Below are 17,753 nucleotides of genomic sequence, written 5' to 3' on the forward strand. Positions count from 1 at the left end.
TTGCTCGAAACAAAAGCCCATTTACTTGTGATATAAATTGGGGGAAAAATCTCCGAGAAGCTGAAGATGGCGACTTTGAATTTGGAATCGTCGTCCTCTTCCACACCAGTTGCCGCCCCTTTGGGAATTGCTCGTTTCCAGCACACTCCTTATTACTGGTAAATTTTGATTTTGACCCGCTTTTTTTTAAAAAAAATTGTTTTTGGGTTTACGCTTCTACCACTCTCTGAATACTCGCTTGTGCGAATTTTTACTTCGTGTATGGAGTTCAGGATTATCATTATCGTTACTAGTTTTAATTTGTGATTCGTAGCTGTTGCAATTTCCTTTTTTTGTGTCTCTCTTGAAATGATTTCCACTATGACATTTTTAAAAATGATTGATTGCATTATTCAATATATGTATGTGTAATCAGTAAGAAAATGCCAATAAACTATGTTGGTCACTTTATTTGTATTCATGTCAGTCAGCGTGGAATTCATCTGATTTTTCTACGAGCTAAGAAAACGAATTTTGTGAGTTTTCTTTATTTTTATTTTCTTTTGTCAGTGAAGAGAATATATACTTGCTTTGTAAGAAGCTGAGTGAAGATGGGACGGCTAAACCCGATGGTTCAGACCTGTTCATAGTTTTCATTTCCAATGAAAAGAATCAGGCAAGTAAATGTTGTTTGATTTTACACGTTGTCTGAAATGGTGGACTACTGAAATTATAGAAGGGCACACTTTGTTTGAGATCCTTGCATTGCTTAATGGGAGAGTTCTTTATCAGATTCCGTTATGGCACCAGAGGGCGAGCCACAGAGCAGATGGGGTGATTCTGTGGGATTATCATGTTATCTGTGTACAAGTAAGAATCTTGATTTGTGTTATCTTGTGAGGATGGACAAACTGTATGACGAACAATGTAGGTCTTTGTGTGGATAGCTAGAAGAATGATTGTTGTCGCTTCTTGTTTCATGGTGTCTGTTACAGAGAAGGAAGGAAACCAGCTTGCCTGATCTGGTGTGGGATTTAGATTCTAATCTTCCTATTCCATCTCCACTACCCACGTATGTAGCAGAAACTATTCGGCCTTCATTTCAGCTGTTTTCTGAGTTCCAGAGGTGAGTTATGTGTTTGAATCCGTAACTCTATCGAGTGCATAGAAAGTACAGAGCATAACTGGGTGTTCATTTCTCTTCAAATCACTGCTGGTATAGTCGCAAATACAACACAAATCGAGGCCGGTTGTCTCCACAAAAATGCTTTCCAATCCTAGTCTCATTGCATGTTGGGGGTCCTCTGTGAATCTTTGATTGATTGAGAATGCTGCTTTGATAATAATTTCAGGGTTTTCCGGATTGTACATGCTCCGATCTTCTTGAAGTCATTCGCATCAGACAGACGCCACATGAAAGATCCTTCTGGAAACTGGACTGCCACGCCGCCTTCATATGATGTTATCACTGCTGAAGGTAGAAGTCCTCCATTGCCTTTTGCTTCCAGAGTCAATTATTTATAACCATGGACATAAGATGGCACCATTATCTAAATGTGATAAACTGAAGAAGTTGATTTATGACCCTGTTCTGTTTTCTAATTGTTCAAGAACAGGTGAATAACCGTAATCATATTCACAATGGTTGAAAATTAACATAATCCCATGGAAAACAAGACCTTCCCCCGAACTTAAGCAGAGTCGAAGCAATTTAATGCGTGTATTTCCTAACCTGAGTGAAGGGTAGTTTCTTTTAGTGAACATGCTCGATTCTTCTGCAATGGTATCCTTAACTGTCTTTGTCTGTGACAGATGGAACGGCCCACAACTTGAACGAGTACATGGCAATGTCCTCTCTTAATGTCGTAAAGAGCATAGGAGCTGATGCAGTCGACACAGCTTTGACCCAAAAACTTGGAGTGCTAGTTGGGGAGAGTAAACTTGAGGAATTTTTTTCTCAGATTCCATTGTAGTTGGTGAAATCATTTTAGACTGTGTGAAGTAGATTGTTGTGTAACTTGTATGGGGTCAATACCTAATGGAGAGGTGAAATTCGACACACTGTTGGATGACTGTAGCAACAACAAGCAAATGTTTCTATATTAAGTTTGTATGAAAAATTGAAAATTGCTGTATTTTCGTCCAAATTTGAATCAAATGTGAAATTTTTTAATGCTGCTTTACATTTGTTGAGGGAAGGAAACATACATTGGTTCCTCAACAAATCAGCCTAGTTTTTGACAACTGCAGAACTAAGTCTAAACAAGACACAAATACAGTCGAACCCAAATGGGTTTTATTTGTTGATGATTAAAGCCTCTCTAAACATTTACACTAAGCTCAAACCCATTTTAGTGTATATGTTACATCATGATTTTACTCCAATCATTTACACTAAATTCAAACTTAAAAGAATATTATCTATATAATGTACTCCATCTTTTCCTCACAAAATTTGAAAAACTTTTAGATTTTGGATTAGTATAAATCTAAAGATAGGTGTTTTTTCCTTAGAAACCAACAATAAGATTGGGTTTTTGAGTACTATTAGAGCTAAGTACCTATCCCATTTTAGATTTTAGCGCACTCTTGGAGATGTTCTTAGACCGGCAGCGGCCCATTGCCTGCAATTTGAAATCATGGCTTCGACCCAATATATAAAAGCTATTCATCTTCTACTTATGGATATTGGTATTGGGATAAATTTTACTACATCTTGTTTTTACTAGTGTGGATTTGCTTAAATTAAGTCGTGCAATTTTAGGTGGTTGTTTTGTAAAGTTATGATGGTAATTATGGTTGGTTAATCAAGATTATTACTACAAACTTAAAAAATGTTATTGCTGTTGCTAGTGCTCGCAGATATTTCTCTCTAACAAGTGGCCTGGAATAAAATTGACAAGTAGCTAAATTAAAATTAAACTTGTTTTATAAACAACTCGTGAAACTGAAGCTGAGCCAAGTTTATCTGTTCATTAAACAACTACTACTATCTTACATGTTCGACTCACTAAAAAAAGATTTCGCCCAAGTTATGGTGGAAAATAAATCATGCATTCATTAAACGATTGCTGATTTACATGTAAAAACAAAAAATTAAAGTATTCTGGGACCCAAAAGATATGAAGCCTGTTGTTGAAGGAGGGTCACAAGAATAAGCACCCACAGTCCCTCTCTCATCCACACTTTCTTGCATCTGCAATTCGATGTAATCCAGCTCAACCAATCAGAGCGCGAGGAGCTTCATCATAATGTCCTACAAGATAATCATAGTACAAGTAAGCCACTCCACCCCCCCCTTAAACGTGTCCCTCTTCTCACCATCAACTCAAAAACCACCACAATTTTATAAAAAGCTAACCACACTCCCTCTCCCCAGACAAGGGGAGAGTTTGAGAAAGAAATTAACACCACAAATTCTTGAATTTCCTTCAAGATTTCCATTCCCTACTCCGTTTTTTCCAATCAATTCTCCTCCTTCAAGAACAACTAACATATATATACACACACAATTTCCCCATTGTTTTCTCCCACTGTTAATATAATCAAGACTCCATTTTTATCAGTCTCTTCAATCAAGAAACACAGTGCTCTGTTTCCTGCAGCAATGGCGTCTTCTTTGGTTTCATCGCCATTCACACTCCCAAACTCCAAAGCAGTGAAGGTCCCATCTCTCCTACAAAAGCACTACCTCCTCCACTCCTTCCTCCCCAAGAGAAGCGCCGCCAAAACCAACCAGAAATTCAAATGCGCCGCCATTGGCAACGGCCTCTTCACGCAGACCACGCAGGAAGTCCGCAGAATCGTGCCTGAGAAATCGAACCTCACCACCGTGAAGGTCGTGTATGTCGTCCTCGAGGCTCAGTACCAATCCTCCCTCACAGCAGCAGTGCAATCCCTCAACAAGAGCAACCAGTACGCCTCCTTCGAGCTCGTGGGCTACCTCGTCGAGGAGCTCAGAGACGTGAACAACTACAACAGCTTCTGCAAGGACCTCGAAGATGCCAACATCTTCATCGGATCACTCATCTTCGTGGAGGAGCTCGCATTGAAGGTGAAGACTGCTGTGGAGAAGGAGAGAGACAGGCTCGATGCTGTGCTTGTCTTCCCATCAATGCCTGAGGTCATGAGGCTCAACAAGCTCGGATCTTTCAGCATGTCTCAGCTCGGCCAATCGAAAAGCCCCTTCTTCCAGCTCTTCAAGAAGAAGGGCAAATCGAATGCAGGCTTTGCTGATAGCATGTTGAAGCTTGTCAGAACTCTGCCTAAGGTGTTGAAGTATCTGCCTAGTGATAAGGCTCAGGATGCAAGGCTGTATATTCTCAGCCTGCAGTTTTGGCTCGGGGGATCACCTGATAATTTGGTGAACTTCTTGAAGATGATCTCGGGCTCATATGTGCCGGCCTTGAAGGGGGCGAATATCGGGTATTCGGATCCTGTTCTGTACTTGGATAGTGGGATTTGGCACCCGTTGGCTCCTTGTATGTATGATGATGTGAAGGAGTATTTGAATTGGTATGCGACGAGAAGAGATGCCAATGAGCAGCTCAAGAGCAAGAATGCACCTGTGATTGGGCTGGTTTTGCAGAGGAGTCACATTGTGACTGGTGATGAGAGCCACTATGTGGCTGTGATCATGGAGCTTGAGGCTAGAGGAGCCAAGGTGATACCGATCTTTGCTGGGGGGCTCGACTTCTCTGGGCCTGTGGAGAGGTACTTCATTGATCCGGTGACCAAGAAGCCAATGGTCAACTCGGTTGTGTCGCTTACTGGCTTTGCTCTTGTTGGGGGGCCTGCCAGACAGGACCACCCGAGGGCCGTGGAGGCCTTGATGAAGCTCGACGTGCCTTACATTGTGGCGTTGCCGTTGGTGTTCCAGACGACGGAGGAGTGGCTCAACAGCACCCTGGGGCTGCACCCTATTCAGGTGGCTCTGCAGGTAGCTCTCCCTGAGCTTGATGGTGGCATGGAGCCTATTGTTTTCTCGGGCCGGGATCCAAGGACAGGGAAATCACATGCTCTTCACAAGAGAGTGGAGCAGCTCTGCACCAGAGCTATCAGATGGGCTGAACTGAAGAGGAAAACAAAGGTACCTACTGAATTTATTTCATATGCTACTTACTATGGATCACATGCTCTTAAAAAATTTTGTATTGCTTGCTGTCTTATGCAATATTAGAAGAATAAGATGATCAAAGTAGTTTGTGCATAGAACCTCAACAAATTAGGCCTTGTGTATCAATCAGCATTGTTTACTTATCTCTTTCTTGAGTAGTTTGGAGAGAGAGATAGAGAGATGCTGGCTCTATCATTGAGTGTAAGATGTACTTATCATAATATATGATCATGATGACTGTGTTGTAGGCAGACAAGAGGCTAGCAATCACTGTATTCAGCTTCCCACCAGACAAAGGCAATGTAGGAACTGCAGCCTACTTGAATGTCTTCACTTCCATCTACTCTGTGCTCAAAGAGCTCAAGAGAGACGGATACAATGTCGACGGTCTTCCAGAGACTTCCGAAGCCTTGATCGAGGAGATCATCCACGACAAGGAGGCGCAGTTCAACAGCCCCAACCTCAATGTGGTCTACAAGATGGGTGTACGTGAGTACCAGAAGCTGACTCCGTACGCCACTGCCCTTGAGGAGAACTGGGGGAAGCCCCCCGGTAACCTAAACTCGGACGGGGAGAACCTCCTTGTCTATGGCAAGCAGTACGGGAATGTCTTCATCGGTGTGCAGCCAACCTTCGGCTATGAGGGAGACCCCATGCGCCTCCTCTTCTCCAAATCCGCCAGCCCCCACCACGGTTTCGCTGCATACTACTCGTATGTGGAGAGGATCTTCAAGGCAGACGCGGTCCTCCACTTTGGCACCCACGGGTCCCTTGAGTTCATGCCCGGGAAGCAAGTAGGCATGAGTGATGCCTGCTTCCCAGACAGCCTCATCGGGAACATCCCCAACATCTACTACTACGCTGCCAACAACCCATCTGAGGCTACAGTGGCCAAGAGGCGTAGTTATGCAAACACCATCAGTTACCTGACCCCTCCTGCTGAAAATGCTGGCCTCTACAAAGGGCTCAAGCAGCTCAGCGAGCTGATCTCTTCGTACCAGTCTCTTAAGGACTCGGGCCGTGGCCAGCAGATTGTGAGCTCCATCATCAGCACTGCCAAGCAGTGCAATCTTGACAAGGACGTGGATCTACCCGAGGAGGGAGTCGAGCTTGCTCAGAAAGAGCGTGATCTTGTCGTAGGAAAGGTGTATGCAAAGATCATGGAGATTGAATCAAGGCTGCTACCCTGTGGCCTTCATGTCATTGGTGAGCCTCCAACTGCAATGGAGGCAGTGGCAACACTAGTTAACATTGCTTCGTTGGACCGAGCAGAGGAGGAGATTACATCTCTCCCGTCTATATTGGCTCAGACTGTGGGAAGAGATATCGAAGATATCTACAGAGGGAGTGACAAGGGAGTCCTACGTGATGTGGAGCTCCTAAGGCAGATCACTGAGGCATCACGTGGGGCAATCACCGCGTTTGTGGAGAGATCCACCAACAGCAAAGGCCAGGTTGTTGAGGTAGCTGATAAGCTGACGTCAATCCTTGGCTTTGGTGTGAATGAGCCATGGATTCAATACCTATCAAACACCAAGTTTTACAGGGCAGACAGAGAGAAGCTGAGAGTGCTATTCCAGTTCTTGGGAGAATGCTTGAGGCTGATTGTGGCGGACAATGAGGTTGGGAGCTTGAAGCAAGCTCTGGAAGGGAAGTACGTGGAGCCAGGGCCAGGTGGGGACCCCATCAGAAACCCGAAGGTGTTGCCTACAGGGAAGAACATCCACGCCTTGGACCCACAGTCCATTCCAACCACTGCGGCTATGCAGAGTGCTAAGGTCGTCGTGGAGAGGCTGCTCGAGAGGCAGAAGATTGACAACGGAGGGAAGTATCCGGAAACAGTTGCTTTGGTGCTGTGGGGGACTGATAACATCAAGACATATGGTGAATCTCTGGCTCAGGTTCTTTGGATGATTGGAGTCACACCGGTGACTGATGGGCTCGGACGTGTGAACCGTGTGGAGATAGTGAGCCTCGAGGAGCTCGGGAGGCCTAGGGTTGATGTTGTTGTCAACTGCTCCGGTGTCTTCAGAGACCTCTTCATCAACCAGGTATCCAAGAGTCTAAAATTTTCTGTGTAATCGATCACACTACATGACCTAATTTGCTAACAAGGCTTTACATTTTGTAGATGAATCTTCTTGACCGGGCAGTGAAGATGGTGGCAGAGCTGGATGAGCCAGTGGAGCAGAACTACGTGAGGAAGCACGCGCTGGAGCAGGCCAAGGAGCTGGGAGTTGAGGTGAGGGAGGCTGCGTCGCGCATCTTCTCGAACGCCTCTGGCTCCTACTCCTCCAACATCAACCTTGCAGTCGAGAACTCCTCGTGGAATGACGAGAAGCAGCTGCAGGATATGTACCTGAGCCGGAAGTCGTTCGCCTTTGACAGTGACGCCCCCGGTGTAGGCATGACCGAGAAGCGTAAGATCTTTGAGATGGCTCTCAGCACGGCCGACGCCACCTTCCAGAACCTCGATTCCTCAGAAATCTCCCTCACCGACGTTAGCCACTACTTTGATTCGGACCCCACGAACCTCGTGCAGAACCTGCGGAAAGACGGAAAGAAGCCGAGTGCATACATTGCAGACACCACCACAGCCAATGCACAGGTAATAGCTAGTTTCCATATGCTCTAACCATAGCCATGAAAACTGTATCTGTTTTGGCTGAGATGGCTTTGTGTGGTGATGGTGATGGTGCAGGTGCGTACGCTGTCGGAGACAGTGAGGCTGGACGCGAGGACGAAACTTCTGAACCCCAAGTGGTACGAGGGGATGCTGTCAAGCGGGTATGAGGGGGTCCGGGAGATCGAGAAGCGGCTGACCAACACTGTAGGGTGGAGCGCCACGTCGGGACAGGTAGACAACTGGGTGTACGAGGAGGCGAACACGACGTTCATCCAAGACGAGGAGATGCTGAACAGGCTGATGAGCACCAACCCCAACTCCTTCAGGAAGCTGCTGCAGACTTTCTTGGAGGCCAACGGGAGAGGATACTGGGAAACCTCTGAAGAGAACATTGAGAAGTTAAGGCAGCTTTACTCTGAAGTTGAAGACAAGATTGAAGGAATTGATCGTTAAGATTCACATTCAAAACAGAACTGTTACTCTCCACTGCAAATAACAATAGGCTCTTCTGTCTGCTTGAATTCTTTTGCCAATTGCCCTCATTGTATTGATTTTCCACAGGGTTGTTGGTTTGCTTCTTTGTAGCAATATCAAGATACTGATTTCACATAAATTTTCAACTTTATCACACAAGCATTTGCTGCATCATTCTAATCATTTTGGAGACACCAAAAATTCAAAAAATTGGTGGAAGCAACATGTAATATGTTGTAAGAATGAACATTAAATCGAATGTACACATTACATTTTCCAAGAAAACATACCAAAGCAAAACTGACTGTTTCTAGGCAAGATCTACACCTAAGCAATGCTTCCAAAATACAAAATCTACAAAGGAAGCCTTCTTCCTCCTGAAAGAATATTAGTACAAACAAAAACTTTGTGTAGTATGTATTTATTGTCGATGAAACTGAATACATAACTGCAGGAAAAAAGTCTAACTTTATTTTCGACATCAAACGAGCTCCATCAACAGAGGATCCCCGGCTGCCATGATTCTGATCAGCTTGATGAAGTCGTGCTCGCTCGTCACACTCCAGGGGTGAATGGCAGGGGCTTCGGGAGAGTAGAACAACGTCGAGTTGCTCTGTAGCTTCTGCTTATACTTCATTGAGTTGAGTACCGAGTCAAAGTTTTCAGGCGTATCCATTGCTGAAAAGAACATTGGTATAGCAACTTTGTGATGGACGTCCATCTCGTCCACGAGATTGACAAGATCAGTGAAGTCAGCAACAAAACGTCGGGGGATGTAGAACACTTCCGAGTTGCAGATTACGAGGTTTTGGTGATCTTTTACACTCTCTTTATAATTGACTTGAAGATGAGCAGGCATTGCAGCAACCACTTTCTTCACCATATCAGCTTGCTTCACAAACCAATCCGAGTTCCCAGAAACCGAGACAGTTGTCCACGACTTGGACACCTAAACACATCCATTATTATAAGATGGGGCGAGATCACCAGTTTTTCTAAGTCAATCATGCATACTTGAGTGAAAAATCAAAGATTTACCTTGTTTGTGATCCAGAGCTTAGACTTGTCAGCTTGGAGCAAGTTCCAGTAATTAAGAATGGTATCATCGTGCAGAAACAGAAAGCCGTCTGCACTGGAGTATCTCTCGAAAACCTTTGGCAAATACCTGAAAACAATAGAGAGATTATCTAAATGAGAACTAAGAAGATCACAAGCTTCCCTCATTCACCAAAAAGCGTACAAAATGTAAGATAAAAAAATGATCAGAATGTTGCAAAATGTTGTTTTCTACTGAGTTTAGTGAGCTTAAGATTTTTTGCCCTCTGCTTCAGCAAAGAAACGTCGACAAAAAGAAAGCCTCGTAGGCTCGTAGCCTACAGTGAGAAGTTTGACAAGACTTAGTTCTAGACGAGCTGTTTCTTAACTAAGTTGCGGTCCTTTGCACATATAGAGTTACATACAAATTAAGGGGGAAAAGAGTAACAAAAGTGGAGCACATAGAGAGGAAATCAGAGTTAAGAATCACATACTTGTAAACATAGTCCAATTGGCCTTCTTCCACGGCAAGATCTGTATTTTTCTCCTTAGATAATATAATAACTGTTTTGAATATCCTGCCATATAGTAACCTCCATTCCAATGCAGTACGCTCAACAGGTCCGCTGCAGAACATCACGAGCACTACATTCCCAAAATGCTTCCTCCAATGAATCAAGTTCCCAATTTCATAATTCACTGTTCCGATCTCCTCAACTCCAAGATGCACAGATGGTAACTTTTGAGGAACAAACTCCTTCCGGTCGCCATGACCAATGGTTGCCCTTGGCCGGTCTAATTCGAGTGTCATCAGACGAGGCTGCTGGTAACCGACAGCAAGAAGATCCTGAAGCCAAGCAGCAGTGAAATGCAGGTCCTTTTCCGTCCAAAAGCCTTCCTCGGCCATAACGTAACTCAACTCCAAGATTTTCTCAAACAGCCTATGCTTACTAGATCTCCACGCCACCAAGAAATTGATCAGACGCCCCACGTTCACATGAAGATCTTTCTCCTCTGAAAAAGGGTATGCTTCAACTTTGTCATACCGATGAACAGTGGGTGGATATACCACAACGTATCCACCAAGCTCCCACAAAAGTCTCTGTGCCCAATACCCCCTCAAGACATCAGAGGCCATTGTGCTAACCGACACAGGAAGCATCAAACCCCAAAATGCAGACGAATGGAATATCGTGTTAAATGAATTGACAGGCACCATTGTTCCCTGAGGGAATGCCACTTTAGGGGCACGGTCATCAAACCTAATGTCAAACGCCTCCAAAGAAGCCTTCCTAGTGAAGTAAAATACAGAATCGACATCAGGTAGCCCATTGGAAATACCCTGTTGTATAAACTGTTTCCCCCCGAAGACCTCCGTGTAGAACTCCTCATGGCCAATATCACCCACATTTTCCAACGGCAACCCCCTCGGCCAAACAGACCGCTGCCCAAAATGTATATAAGGGTTCACAACGGTCCTATTGGGATTCTCATGACTATACTGCAAAATAACCTCTTGTCTAGCACCCTCACCAACCAACTCAACATCAAAATGCTTTCCTATATCGTCATCTATCACGTTGCCTCTATCATCAACATCATAGATCTTTTGAGCACCGTGTTGGATGGCAAATAAGTAACCAACAGTTTTACGAACATATGAATCGTAAGGCAAGTAATCAACCACTCTGAACCCCAATTGAGCTTGTGTTTCCAATGATAAATAAATCGCCCCTGTTGAAGCAACAGAATACAGCTCAATATCCTAAAAGATTCGATCTAGCGATATTAACTTACAAATAGAAAGCATCAGTGACATACATCTAGAACTTAACAAAGCAAATCCAACTAGCTCAATTTCAACTACTAACTTAAGCTGAGAATTATAACACATACACAGAGAGAAAAAGGATCAATGCCATCTAAAACTTAACAAGGAAACACTTGGAAACTGAAATAGCAAATCCAGCTCAAATCAGTAACATAAGCTGAGAATTGAATGCAATACCTTTCAATTCCCAATCTTTGGGAGTCCTAGAATTCCCGATGGCAAGAATTTGCCATCCTTTAATCCTAGCCATTCTCTTCAAAGAATCGGAAGGGTAATCCGCTACAGAGACGACGATCCATTTCTCCGATCGAAAGTTAGCAAACGGCGTGGATTTGTCAACAATGCGGTCGATAGAGTTCCAATTAATATTCGGAAACTTGGGATGAATCGTGCGGGACTGCGTGGACTGGAGGCAGAGCAGCGCCGCGGCGTCACCGCCGGCGGTGGAGTAGTTGCGGAGGAAGAAGAGGGCGGCGACGGTGGCGATGAGGAGGAGAATCGTGACGATCTTGTAGAGATTCTCGGAGGCCCACGTGGATAGATCGAGATTCTTGGACGTAATGGAAAAGGGTTTGCGATGATTGTGGAGTTTGGGCGAATCAGAAGTGGGCAAAATGCGATCTTGGACTAGCATATTTTCGGGGGTTCAATCAATTCGAGTGTAAAGAGTTGAATTTTGAAACCCCCACCAAGAAACCAAGAGACAGAAGAAGGGAAATGGTGTGGCGGTGAGAAAAGAAAAAAGTTTGAGTCTTGGGAAATTCAGTGTAGCATTGACTACAGTGTGGATTTGTTGTTTGGTCTGAATCTCGTTAGAGGGGGTGGGGAGAGCTGCCGACAGAAAAGGGGATAGTGGAGCTGGTTTTGCCTTAAGATTGAATCTAAGACAGGCAGTTGTAACTACAGTTTGGTAAGAAGCAATGATAAAGTACAGGCTGGGGGTATCGTCACTTGCTAAGTTTCATTTTTATTCTTTTTTAAGTATTTAACATTTTGGAATAATTTTGATTGGTTTTGCGATGGTTGGATTTGATGTGGGATGGTGATGTATCAACTAATTATTTGACGATGGGCTATTGCAAAAAAATACTATTACTAGTATTAATTTTTTGTTCACCTTATCTTATGCCAAGTAAGTTGTACGTATATGATTAATGGTATTTCAACCAAACCAATACTACCTTTTTTGTGAATCATTTAAGCAGTGAGATTTGGGTGGGGCGGGGATTGTTAAAAAGATCTGAACAAGGATGTTTTTTTGTAGTTAGTTGGGTTGCATTAATGTTTTTGCAATTTTGGAAAATTGGAAGAAATTAGAGTTCAAAATTCTCGTATAGTTATTAGTGATTGAACCAAACTTATTATAATGGTAATAGTTTGAGACTTTACTTGACTATAAAATTCTTTTCCGAAATCCTCAATTTAATGCTAGCAACTATACATACTTACTAAGATTATTAAAGAATGGTGCCACTGCCATCAATGGCAGCCAAAAAATTTACAGAAAAATTTTGTTGAATTAGAATGGAATGCTCCATCACCATGTATCGTGCAAAGAAAGCGAGCACGTAAATACTCGGGTAGACTTTGACAATTTTAAGTTTCTAATTATTGTCTGCTAGAAAATAATTTAGTCATGAGTTAGCTGAAACGAGAAGCAAATAATCAGTCTTTTATTTGTAGTCAAATAAACAGTCTTTTATTGTCTGCTTCAAGAAGACTATAGTATTCATTACGCTGGGAAAGAAGAAAAGGACACTAGCTAGCATTAGTATTTAGGCAAGACTAACGACTGATACTTTAGGTTTAATTACTTATTCCCCAAAATCGATATAACTGTACATCTTGTTCCATAACAAAAATCATACTATTTCACAAAGTCAATGTCCAATCACTACATTAGGCCAAATAAACCAGTTCTATCTATACATATACACACACTCATGTAGGTAAGAAGCCAAATTTTTTAGTCTTTCCCAATGTTGGATATTGGAGTGAAAATAGCAGCAGGTTTCATTCTCACTACCTTCAAACCACTCGGATGGACCAGCACCCTCTCTCTGATGCCGACTTCAACAGCCAACACCAGCAGCACTTCCTCCGCGATCCGCCACTATTGATGAGCAACAGCAGCCGCAGTTCCACCATCACAACTAATGCCAAGTAGTCAGTAGTAGTGGCAGCTCAAGGCATGTATTCTTTAGCTCTGTGCATACTAAACGAATATATGCACATTTAAATAGATTCTACAAAGATAGTCAAGCAATGGAATAGATGTTTTATTTTAGTAACTACAAACATGTAAATATTTTACCTATCACCAGTTAGACAAAAATAAACTATTCACAAACTGTTTATAAACAATGCAATCTTTACCTTGACAGTTGATTGTATAATGAAAAGTACACCTCGGATACCAGAGTCATTGCTACAGTCAGGAAAATGTGAGCGCTTGTTATGATACAAAATTCACACAATACAATGGAAGAACATAGAATGCAGGAGTTTTTTTCCTACATCTGCATAAGCTAGTAATATAACCAACTGATCTAAGCTGGTGAAATGCAGGTTGCTTTGCTATCACAGCAAAAAGTTCAAGTGTCACATTTAGCCTGAAATCGTCCTGGTGCACCTACATGTTACAAAAGTAGTAATGTTCAAACACCGTGCCTCTACAGCTGACATTTAACTTAAAAGAACATCTGGCTTGTTTCCAGGGGTTCGTTTCTTGGCTATTAACTCATTATTTAATGAAAAATGAATAAAGAAACGACATAAGCATATCCCTGTGAAAGACTTGAGATATTGGCTGGCAGGATTCCAAGAATTTTTCTCAATACCTGAATGTAGTGGACAAGTGCAGAATTCTCATCACTAGGATTTAGGCCTTCTGCGTTGTAGAAGTAATTTATTTGAATGAACTAATCAATATAGAGTTTGATTATGCATTTTTGGTTACAGATTTCCACTTTATGTAACTACGTTGTCTCTTAGAATGTAGTACAATTTTGTTTCTTACTTAGTAGATCAAAATCCTACTAGTGCATAAAAATCCATAGAGCAATACATGGAATGACTAAATCTGTAAATCATGAGATTCATGAGATATATGACAGATGAGTTCTGCAGAAATAATCCCAACACCTAATATGTATAGCTCAATACAAAATCGATAAGATTCAAACTGCACCACAAGCCAGAAAACTTAACTGATAAGAGTGCCAGTTTATCATTAAAAAATTATTTTGATATGGTTGGGGCTGAGATGGAGGGGGTAAGCACAGAACAAAAGTCTAATGACATTTTTTCCTACCAGCAAGTCAGTGAGGGGGAGTGGGGACATGCATGGAAAGGAAGCTCAACAACACCCAGTTTTACAAGATGTAAAAGAAAGATCCTTCTCCTTCATGACCAATCAAGTGACTCCGATAACTTCTTGGTCCTTCATTGTAATGACGAATTCCCGGTGTTATTGGCCATACAAATTTCAACATGTGACCTTCCTTGATTAAAACTGCTTTTACAAGAATTTGAGAAATAGACACTAGACAGTGAAGATATAATCTATTTTCTTACAAAGTAGAGACATTGCACATTTAACCAAACTTAGTTTTAGCAATTAAACATTACATTTCAACAAAAGAATTTCAGGGGAAATGATTATGACACTACTCTTTAATACATAACCATGCAAAGGTGGCACAGTAACATTTCAAGCTCTGTCATCTCAATGGGCTAAAAGTTTTAAAATGGTGCACTAATAATTGACAAATGACTCGTTGATGTCATTTCATGATTCTATACTGCAACAGTAACCAAGACAGATGCCCAAGAGGAGCTGAAATATGGAACTGTTGTAGTAATTTGATGGTAATGACAACAAGTGAGGCCTTTATTATCAACAAAAAATAAAGGAAATAAATTGTGGATCTCACTCAGAATTTGTAGTTTTAAAAGGAGCAAAACATTGAAACATTCCAAATAATCTTCCCACAGAGGTTCATACTCACAGTTAATCATCATATAAAGAAAAAAATAAATATTGCCACTCGGTAGGTTAAAGTTACTGATAAAGATGCTCCAACAGTACCTGAAGGCTTTCTGAATCACAAAGCTGGCCAGGGAAACTGATAAAGCTTCTATTTGTGTTTCAGATATCCTCAAAATAGCTCTGGACATGGCTTTCACATTTATCGAAGCCATCTAAACCAATCCAACTACATAAGTTCATATATATTTAGCATGCCAAGACCATAGTAACCAGGTGACAGTCAGTTATCAATCTACTACCCTTTGCATATATCACAAGATGCATGAGCTTGGCTGAATAATATTCCTTATAGAACTACAGAAGCTCTTTTCTAGTATCCAATCCTCTTTCTTTTGGCCAGACGTCCAAAGTATCCCAATTTCCTGCATGTGCATTGCAAAAGATCATAGATAATAAGAGGGTGCGTCAAGGACCAAGATAAAATGATAGATACTGTTACGTACTAGAGCATAATTTTCTCTATCCACAACAAAAAAATAAGGTGATGAAGCTTGGTGATCAAAAACATTTAACATGAAGCTACCAATACCAACCTGTACTGTACTTGTGGTGTGGGTGGTCTTTCACAGTTAAATGTTTCCGAAGCTGTATTTATAAGAAACAAGTGTAAATAACTAATTAGTTCTCTTCAAATAAATTATTTATAAATGCATCCCTGCAATTAAATTTGGAAAACCTATAAAGACTTGATAGCAAATTATAAAAGTACCTGATTCATCCGCCAGACATCAGATAGCAAACTTTTTCTGGTTCTCTGAGATAACATGGATAAGGGGGAACAGAGGCAATAAGAAAGCATCAAAGGGGATTAATCGAGAAACTGCAAGATAAAATGCTGAACAGAATCAACACGAGCATCCATCGAAGCAGCACATTTCAAATAAAGAAGGAAAATCCAAGCCAAACAACAAAATTGAGAAATAGCCTAATCAATTTCAGATTTCCGCGAAACCTAAAATACAAACCAAAACTCTCAACCATAAATTACGGAGCTTGTCAGTTTCCGCATCGCAATTGTTTTGCAGAACAATCCTTCGATACTCTCTTTTATCATTGCGCGCCTTCAATATCTCATCTTCCTGTTTCATTACTCCCAACGCCAAGTGCAAATTCAGTCGATTGCGATCACTGAATTCAACTATCCACCGGTTCCGCGCCCGGTTATATTTCCTGGTTTTTCAAATTTTTGTTGAACATCATAACAACATCATTTTAAATCTTTTTTAATGATATAACTCCAATATAAATAAATTATCTATCAAACTTAGGGGTGACACGGTACAGTATATCGCACCGAGAATGTCATACCGCATATCGTACCGCAAATTGCAGTATGAGAAAATGTAATACCTATATCTTACCGAATTTTTCGGTATATCGCAATGATTATTTCTGATACCGTTACCATATCGTCTATCCGGTATACCATACCATATTGCGGTATACTAAAATAAGGTATGACATACCTTTGTACCTGTGTTTCATGCCAAAAAAAATTCTATTATAGTCAAATATATAAAATAAAATTTCACCTATTTAAATAATGTCCAAAAGATTAAAACTACACCATAATTAAATCTATACAGTGGACATGATTTGCATCTCTATGTGAGTGTGTTTAGAGTTGGGGACGGCTGAACTAAAATATGAAAGTAGAGTTAGGGACATATTAACTATTTTTAATATAATATATATCGATTTTTTGGCAAATATCGTAAATGCGGTATATTGCGGTATACTGCGGTATAGTAAAATCTATACCTTTACCGTACCGAAATCTATCGGTAAGGTATTATACCGTACCGCAACTTGCGGTATACCGCAAATTCAATATTTTCGATATTTTTTTCGATACGATAAATGCGATATTTTGGTATATTTAGCCCGTCCTAGTTAAACTATTTAAATAATTTTGTAATTAATTATAAAGCTAAGCTGATTGGCTAACTAATTATAATCTATAAATGGAATATAAATAAACTACTCCCTCCGTCCCAAGATAAGTGACTTGTATTCCTTTTTGGGGTGTCCCATTATAAGTGACCTATTTTCATTTTTAGCAAAAAGTCATCTCTCTTAATTTATTCTCCACCTACTTTATTCTCTCTTCTCTCCTCTACTTTTCCCTCTTTTATACTTTACTTTCTCCACTATAACTTATTCAAATACCATTCCTTAAATCCCGTGCCCAAAAGAAGTAAGTCACTTATCTTGGGAGGGAGGGAGTACATAAATAGTTACCGAATCTCTATTCTACAATCCAGTGCCATTATTGTTCTCTCTAAAATATGTGATTTCAATTAGGGATGCAAATGTAGCCGCAACTATTGGACTGACCTGAATAGTCCGCCAAATTTATAGGGTTAGGGCTGAAAATTTCCCACCCGATAAAACTACATCCCGATTAGCCCACACCCGATTAATCCGCAACCCGTTAGGACCAGATCTGAAAACCCAATGGGCTAGCCCGAAAACCCGATAAAATTTTTATGTTCTATTTGTTTGACTCTAATTCGACACTTCATTGGTTATATAAACTAAAAAAACAACTTTCAATTTTATATATTAAATATATAAATTATATATATTATATTTTTATTAACATAATAAATAAATAAATAAATAAATAAATTAGAAACTT

The 17,753-nt window shown here is 41.1% G+C and overlaps 4 protein-coding genes across 15 annotated transcripts; 2 read left to right on the top strand and 2 right to left on the bottom strand.

The window, feature by feature from the left end:
• The first annotated feature begins 19 nt into the window (after positions 1-19).
• Positions 20-2,114, top strand: LOC125208456 (amino-terminal glutamine amidohydrolase). The gene is made up of 6 exons (XM_048108078.1): positions 20-158; positions 550-655; positions 772-849; positions 975-1,105; positions 1,332-1,456; positions 1,792-2,114. Exons 1-6 carry the CDS (start codon positions 67-69, stop codon positions 1,950-1,952), a joined length of 693 nt encoding a protein of 230 aa, XP_047964035.1. The 5' UTR covers positions 20-66; the 3' UTR covers positions 1,953-2,114.
• A 1,181-nt stretch (positions 2,115-3,295) lies between these two features.
• Positions 3,296-8,354, top strand: GUN5 (magnesium-chelatase subunit chlH, chloroplast, putative / Mg-protoporphyrin IX chelatase, putative (CHLH)). Its single transcript, XM_048104181.2, has 4 exons — positions 3,296-5,068; positions 5,344-7,146; positions 7,227-7,703; positions 7,797-8,354. The coding sequence occupies exons 1-4, from the start codon at positions 3,587-3,589 to the stop codon at positions 8,172-8,174; spliced, it is 4,140 nt and encodes a 1,379-aa protein (XP_047960138.1). The 5' UTR covers positions 3,296-3,586; the 3' UTR covers positions 8,175-8,354.
• A 51-nt stretch (positions 8,355-8,405) lies between these two features.
• LOC125205322 (transmembrane protein, putative (DUF288)) lies at positions 8,406-11,999 on the bottom strand. The gene is made up of 4 exons (XM_048104182.2): positions 11,239-11,999; positions 9,725-10,964; positions 9,234-9,360; positions 8,406-9,144 (listed from the first exon to the last, which is right to left on the bottom strand). Exons 1-4 carry the CDS (start codon positions 11,693-11,695, stop codon positions 8,677-8,679), a joined length of 2,292 nt encoding a protein of 763 aa, XP_047960139.1. The 5' UTR covers positions 11,696-11,999; the 3' UTR covers positions 8,406-8,676.
• An 855-nt stretch (positions 12,000-12,854) lies between these two features.
• On the bottom strand, positions 12,855-16,300 carry LOC125204692 (Insulinase (Peptidase family M16) family protein). Of its 12 annotated transcripts, none has more exons than XR_016132475.1 (6): positions 16,078-16,300; positions 15,822-15,866; positions 15,646-15,697; positions 15,152-15,474; positions 13,438-13,489; positions 12,855-13,214 (listed from the first exon to the last, which is right to left on the bottom strand). XR_016132475.1 is itself a non-coding variant. In XM_089060348.1 (4 exons), the coding sequence occupies exons 1-4, from the start codon at positions 16,198-16,200 to the stop codon at positions 15,407-15,409; spliced, it is 288 nt and encodes a 95-aa protein (XP_088916474.1). In that variant the 5' UTR covers positions 16,201-16,300; the 3' UTR covers positions 12,855-15,406. The 12 variants fall into 12 exon arrangements, 1 of the variants encoding a protein (XP_088916474.1); XR_016132473.1 differs by having other exon boundaries at positions 12,855-13,276; XR_016132471.1 differs by adding an exon at positions 13,579-13,693 and having other exon boundaries at positions 12,855-13,489.
• Between the last annotated feature and the right edge of the window lie 1,453 nt (positions 16,301-17,753).

The sequence above is a fragment of the Salvia hispanica genome, chromosome 6, assembly GCF_029641045.1.
Source record: "Salvia hispanica isolate PSC_SH4W2 chromosome 6, Shi_PSC_v1, whole genome shotgun sequence".
NCBI classification, from domain to species: domain Eukaryota; kingdom Viridiplantae; phylum Streptophyta; class Magnoliopsida; order Lamiales; family Lamiaceae; genus Salvia; species Salvia hispanica.

What these genes read in the sequence shown, in the direction of transcription:
- LOC125208456 (XM_048108078.1), top strand. Translation starts at nt 67, where the DNA reads ATGGCGACTTTGAATTTGGAATCGTCGTCCTCTTCCACACCAGTTGCC. An exon ending in CAGCACACTCCTTATTACTG is followed by an intron (nt 159 to 549) that starts GTAAATTTTGAT and finishes TTCTTTTGTCAG; the next exon opens with TGAAGAGAATATATACTTGC. An exon ending in TGATGTTATCACTGCTGAAG is followed by an intron (nt 1,457 to 1,791) that starts GTAGAAGTCCTC and finishes TGTCTGTGACAG; the next exon opens with ATGGAACGGCCCACAACTTG.
- GUN5 (XM_048104181.2), top strand. Translation starts at nt 3,587, where the DNA reads ATGGCGTCTTCTTTGGTTTCATCGCCATTCACACTCCCAAACTCCAAA. An exon ending in AACTGAAGAGGAAAACAAAG is followed by an intron (nt 5,069 to 5,343) that starts GTACCTACTGAA and finishes ACTGTGTTGTAG; the next exon opens with GCAGACAAGAGGCTAGCAAT. An exon ending in GAGACCTCTTCATCAACCAG is followed by an intron (nt 7,147 to 7,226) that starts GTATCCAAGAGT and finishes TACATTTTGTAG; the next exon opens with ATGAATCTTCTTGACCGGGC.
- LOC125205322 (XM_048104182.2), bottom strand. Translation starts at nt 11,695, where the DNA reads ATGCTAGTCCAAGATCGCATTTTGCCCACTTCTGATTCGCCCAAACTC. An exon ending in CAATTGGACTATGTTTACAA is followed by an intron (nt 9,361 to 9,724) that starts GTATGTGATTCT and finishes TATTGTTTTCAG; the next exon opens with GTATTTGCCAAAGGTTTTCG. An exon ending in AGCTCTGGATCACAAACAAG is followed by an intron (nt 9,145 to 9,233) that starts GTAAATCTTTGA and finishes GGATGTGTTTAG; the next exon opens with GTGTCCAAGTCGTGGACAAC.
- LOC125204692 (XM_089060348.1), bottom strand. Translation starts at nt 16,200, where the DNA reads ATGAAACAGGAAGATGAGATATTGAAGGCGCGCAATGATAAAAGAGAG. An exon ending in ATGTCTGGCGGATGAATCAG is followed by an intron (nt 15,698 to 15,821) that starts GTACTTTTATAA and finishes TTATAAATACAG; the next exon opens with CTTCGGAAACATTTAACTGT. An exon ending in ACACCACAAGTACAGTACAG is followed by an intron (nt 15,475 to 15,645) that starts GTTGGTATTGGT and finishes ATGCACATGCAG; the next exon opens with GAAATTGGGATACTTTGGAC.